Source organism: Austrofundulus limnaeus, unplaced genomic scaffold (assembly GCF_001266775.1).
Source record: "Austrofundulus limnaeus strain Quisiro unplaced genomic scaffold, Austrofundulus_limnaeus-1.0 Scaffold2, whole genome shotgun sequence".
Lineage (NCBI taxonomy): Eukaryota > Metazoa > Chordata > Actinopteri > Cyprinodontiformes > Rivulidae > Austrofundulus > Austrofundulus limnaeus.
This window is the reverse complement of record NW_013952404.1, coordinates 2,626,602-2,631,570: the sequence shown is the minus strand read 5'-3', so window position 1 is coordinate 2,631,570 and position 4,969 is coordinate 2,626,602. Positions and strand designations below refer to the sequence as shown.

At 40.8% G+C, this 4,969-nt stretch overlaps 1 protein-coding gene across 1 annotated transcript in view; it reads left to right on the top strand.

The window, feature by feature from the left end:
* The window catches only part of tiam2a (TIAM Rac1 associated GEF 2a), a gene marked incomplete in the record, with an annotated part of 77,067 nt that extends 73,674 nt beyond the window's left edge, over window positions 1–3,393 (top strand). Inside the window, 2 exon segments of the mRNA XM_014010661.1 lie at window positions 1,186–1,340; window positions 1,451–3,393. Coding sequence (XP_013866115.1) covers window positions 1,186–1,340; window positions 1,451–2,136 — 841 coding nt within the window.
* Window positions 3,394–4,969: the final 1,576 nt, after the last annotated feature.

Genomic DNA, 4,969 nt, shown 5'->3' with positions numbered 1-4,969 from the left:
TTCGTACGAACCCTTCGTACGAACAAAAGTAAGAGAAATTTAGGATAAGAATACGAACATGTTCTTGCATGAGGCCCATTGCTCCCATTGGACAGAAATGACGGGGGCGGGACCGAGCACTGACCAGGAAATAAAGATGGCGTTTATACACCTGACCATCAAGAATGTCAAGAGCAGCTCATTCAGTGGTGGTTTTACGATGATAGAATTTTGGGACGGTGTTGTGAAAAGCATGCYGCAACCTGAAGGAGATGCGATGCTTCACGTTCTCTGACCCACAACGGCTCATTTTTTTGTAGCGCAATGTTAGCATTAGCAACACCGAAGGGCTAATGTTGCAACAATGGCTCGTGAAGTCCAAAAAGGCGCATGCTTCCTGTAGTTGGTTTGGTTCGAGGCCGGTCTGTATTCACACCAGATAAGAATCGCACCAGAGTTTGTTTGGAAGCAGACCAAGATCACCTCAAAAATGGGTCTCGGTCCAGTTGTTTGATCTGCACCGGGAATCATGAGTGTATTACACCTGCAAAGAAGGTCCGAGCCAACGGGGGAAACGCAGAGCAAATATGTCAGGTGTGAATACACCCTAAAAGGCACTGTTGGAGACTAGTAATTCAAAATTCCAACTAAATAGAGTTCAGAGACAACCGAAAATTTCYTTAAGTATTATGTGACCAGTGGCTCAATAATTTTTAGTTTTTGTGGGTTTTTTTTACCTGGACATTTGAGTCCTTTTGACTCTATTTGAGTTTTTTGTCAAAGGAGAGATTTCATGCAGACATTTGAAAATTAAAAAAGATTTGAGAGAAAACTTTTAAACATGCTTTAGATTTAAGTGACAAGACTGTGCGCCTCTGTGACTCAACCAAAAAAAATCAAAAACCTTCAGAAGTCATTAACTAGTCCTCATCAGTCACAGCCCAGAGAGATGCCACCTTTTAACAGTCTTTCCTTTGTCAAGTCAAACATAACAAAYGTTTTAGTTATGTCTGCTGTGTTTTTAGCTTTTAGTAATTCGATTTTTATAACAGTGAGGAGCGAAGCCTGTGACTAAACTCAGAGTTCTCATTATACCTGTCAAATTACAYGAAATTACATGGTACACTCCCACTAAAACAAGTCTTGCAAAAAATCCTCCTAATCTATGTCTAGAGTCTGAAAAATCAAGTTTTTTTTTCTCTTCAGTGTGCCAGAGAATAAGATCAACATCATCAAGGTGATCCGCTCCCTCCTCAGGGAGAACATAAGGAGGAACATGAAGAATGAGGGAACATTAGAGAGGAGCTGTAAGGAAGACCTGCCCCCCCTGTGCAGGACTCTGCCCGCCTCTGCCAAGCTAGGTGAGCTCATTCTCAGTGTTTATAGTTTTATCTTACATTGAAAGGGTCATAAAATGTGTCTACATGTGTTTTTAGTTCGATAACGACTTCTCTTTACCTTTCCTTATCAGGTTCTTCCAGGGCTTCCTGGTTGTGTAAGCAGCCTTTTGAGGAAGTTTCTTCCCAGGGAGGGAATCCCAAGCTGGGGCTGGACTCTGATGAAGGCAGCCTGAGCAGCGGAACCTACAGCTTCTCTGGGGCTCCTCCGGCCTTGAGCGCCTCCGACGCGCACAGCTGGTCTCCGCCCAACGCGTCCGGCTCAAACCCCCGCTCCACCTCTGTGAAGGAGTCGGACATTTTAAGCGACGAGGACGACGACGGTTTTAGCGAGGCGGGCCCGAGGAGGGACAGCGGGGACAGCGGTTCCCCGACGAGCGCCATCGAAGCTCAGATCCTCCAGCTTCGGCTCTGCGACGACGTCGTCTCCAAATGTTCTTTGGCCCCGCGGGTTCAGCCGGAGGGAACGGGCGACACGCCGGAGCTTCAACACAAGCTGGCGCAGCGAAGTTTCAGCGCCGTTCAGAAAAAACCCAGCAGTTTGAGGAGGAGCCAGGGCGCGCTGTGGCACACGAGGGAGCAGAACCGGTCACTGGACAGTCAGCTGGATCCAACATCGCCGTGTGGAGCGGTGGACCTCAACCTACTGCTAGAGAGAGAGTTCAGCGTCCAAAGTCTGACTTCTGTAGTGAACGAAGACTGCTTCTTTGATACGGCTGAAAGCTGTGCCACAAACTCTGGGAACGCCACSTCTTCCTAGGGTTTGGTGTAAATGATCTCCTGGCAGATCACCTGGCTTCTCTTCCTACAGCGGCGCAGCCAGGTGATTTCTGTCCCATCGATGACTGCAACGAATCTGCCAAGCACTGGTGTGAATGTGCGAGCTCCGGCTCTCTGGGCTTTCGCCTGATCTAAAATAAAAATATCGCATTCCCATAACGGCTCAGATTTTTGACCTTGTCTGGAAAAAAATGCGGAGAATGTCCTTGTCTGTCAGTCACAAATGTCCCAASTGCTGAGAAAGGGGCTGAAGTCCAGCAGATCGATGGTGACAGGATGCTGAGCTGAATCAGGTTTTTCACCGGGTGTTGTGATTAACCAAACGCAACAGATTATTGGTAGCTCAAATTTGGTTTTAGGCTGCACAATRTTAAGAAAACAAATTAAATACAAGAATATCTCTTGTGGGGAAAAARGCCACATTTTGGCCACTATCTGAATCTGCTGTGGGCATTTCGARAATCCATATGTTTACAATGAATTCTTTAGGTTGTTGGAATTGCACATATTCATAATAAAGTATCTTTAATTTTCAATATATTGTGCAGCCTTTGGTAAAAATAAARGTGAAAGATTATCATTAAGAGCTGTAAGGTCAAAAGAGACTTCTTGGCCCTAACAATCAGGACGGAGACAAACTCACAACAAGCCTTTTAGCTGTATTTGGTGCACTAAAGTACTGTTTGCCTAGGTTTTTATTTTGAACTGAACAGGGCATAATGCTGTTACTGCTGTTTATTTATTTCTAGGGTTGATTATGTATACCTTATTTTAGCTGAAAAGATTTTGGGTTGAAAGCTTGAATTCTTAGCTTCAGTTTTTTTTTAAATTAAAATAAATATTAGTTTATTTCTCCATTTTATAACGTAGCCACCTGGATTTGGTTGTTTTCACTGAAGACTGCAATTTCTATTAGAAATGTTTAAACYGTAAAAAGGTTTTAATTCCTGCGTTTGTGTGATTTATACATTTTTTCTAACAATTATGCATAATCATAAATCATTACACTGTACAGTTAAACGAGGCAGGAGTTTGCAATAAACACAGCAAATATTTTTGTAGAAACTGTTTTCTGAAGCTTAAATTGCTTTTTGAGGTACTGTAAAAAGGCAAACTGCTCCTTTTCAGCTCATTTTTACCAAGCCTTTAATGCTAGTATACCAATGAATGTGAATGCTCTATTCTTGTGGAACTGTTTTATAAATAAAAGCTTCATCTTTGAATGACATTTGGGGAACAGTGCCTTCAGTTGTGCCAGTTCTTTATAGCTCATTGACAGATAAAGCAGTTCTGGGAAATAAGAATCTTATCTGAGGCTCAGTCCCAGGGTTAGACTTGATGGATGGATGGTCCCTGATTGGCTGACATCAGAAATGCTGGATTCTACATCCTGCTCTGGAAGCAAAAGGTATATTCTCAATAGAATATGTAATTATCTGACAGAAATGGGGCACAGAAAAACGATAAGAGCGAGAAAAGCTTTACTTTGGTGCGTGGAGTTCTGCACACGGACATGAAATTTAATCCACATCCTGGAAAATTTGTTGTTGCTTGATCGTGTTAGGCATCTTCACAAAAACAGTTTTCTATTTTTAAGTCGAGCACCTCCCAACACTCATTCCCCACATCCGCTCTGTTTGCAGTACACGGATTCAATAGTTTCAGAACCTGAGACTCTTGGTGCTGAAGTTCAGTGTGTGAAATTTGTTTTCCCTTTGAAAACGCTTAGCCTACATCCCAATACACAGACGACAATTCTGTGTTCAACACATCAACTGGAACGGCCCCTAAAGTTGGAATTTTGAGTCGGTACCTCAGTGCAACACGACCAAACCCGACATCATTCCAACATGGCTGCTCCTTGGATGAACAGAAAGTGAAACTCGTGTTTTTTAGCAGCTCTGTGTCGTACATGAAGTCAGCCATACTTGCACTACTTTACAGTGGCGCCTACATGTTATGCTGTTGTAAAATGAAAATTTAAAAACTATTTGCCAACAGATGTTCAGTTTATTTTACAGATATTATTGATTCTGTGACGTACAGAGACCAGAAACTATCTGCACTTCTACAACAGTCCAGTTATGTTCTGTATCTTTACACATGGAGTCCTTACATTATTACATTTTTCAGTGGCAGAAGTATTCATAATGTTAGGGGGGTGTCTGTGGGTCCTCCCCCAGAACATTTTGAATAAAGTAGACGCCATTTCCTGCATTCTGCTGTATTTTAACAGGTTGTTAAACAGACATAAGTAAACACTTGATGTAAGATTTCTATAAATCAAGTAGAATGAATCTGTTAAGCCATACAAACACTGGGTGAGGTAATGTTTTATGGTAAATGTGGGGGTTCAAATGAAATTAATTTTAAATGTAATGCAGACACTTCCCTTTGCAAATTATYACTGCCTATGGGCTGTTTGTCATTTTATTTGAAAAAGTGAAAATATACATTTTAAAGACATTTAAAAGAAACAAGCTTTCTCAATTTTAAAGCCATCACCTCTTCTTTGTATGTTAAAACAGCTTGATTTGCTTGTTTACTTTTATAAACAAAAATTAATTATTAGTACTAACTTTAATTAATGTCCAATTTTATATTATAGTCATTTAAAATATTTAATTAACTATATATGTAATTAAAATACATCTATGAATATAACTTCCTGAGAACCTCCATCTTCACTTGAAAACATTGGTTTTAGACTGATTCTTCTTATTCAAAGGAGCTACATTTTTATTTTTTATTTTATTTTAAACAAAATATAAATTCATGCTTTTAACTCATTGTTAAAAACAATGTTTGTTTTT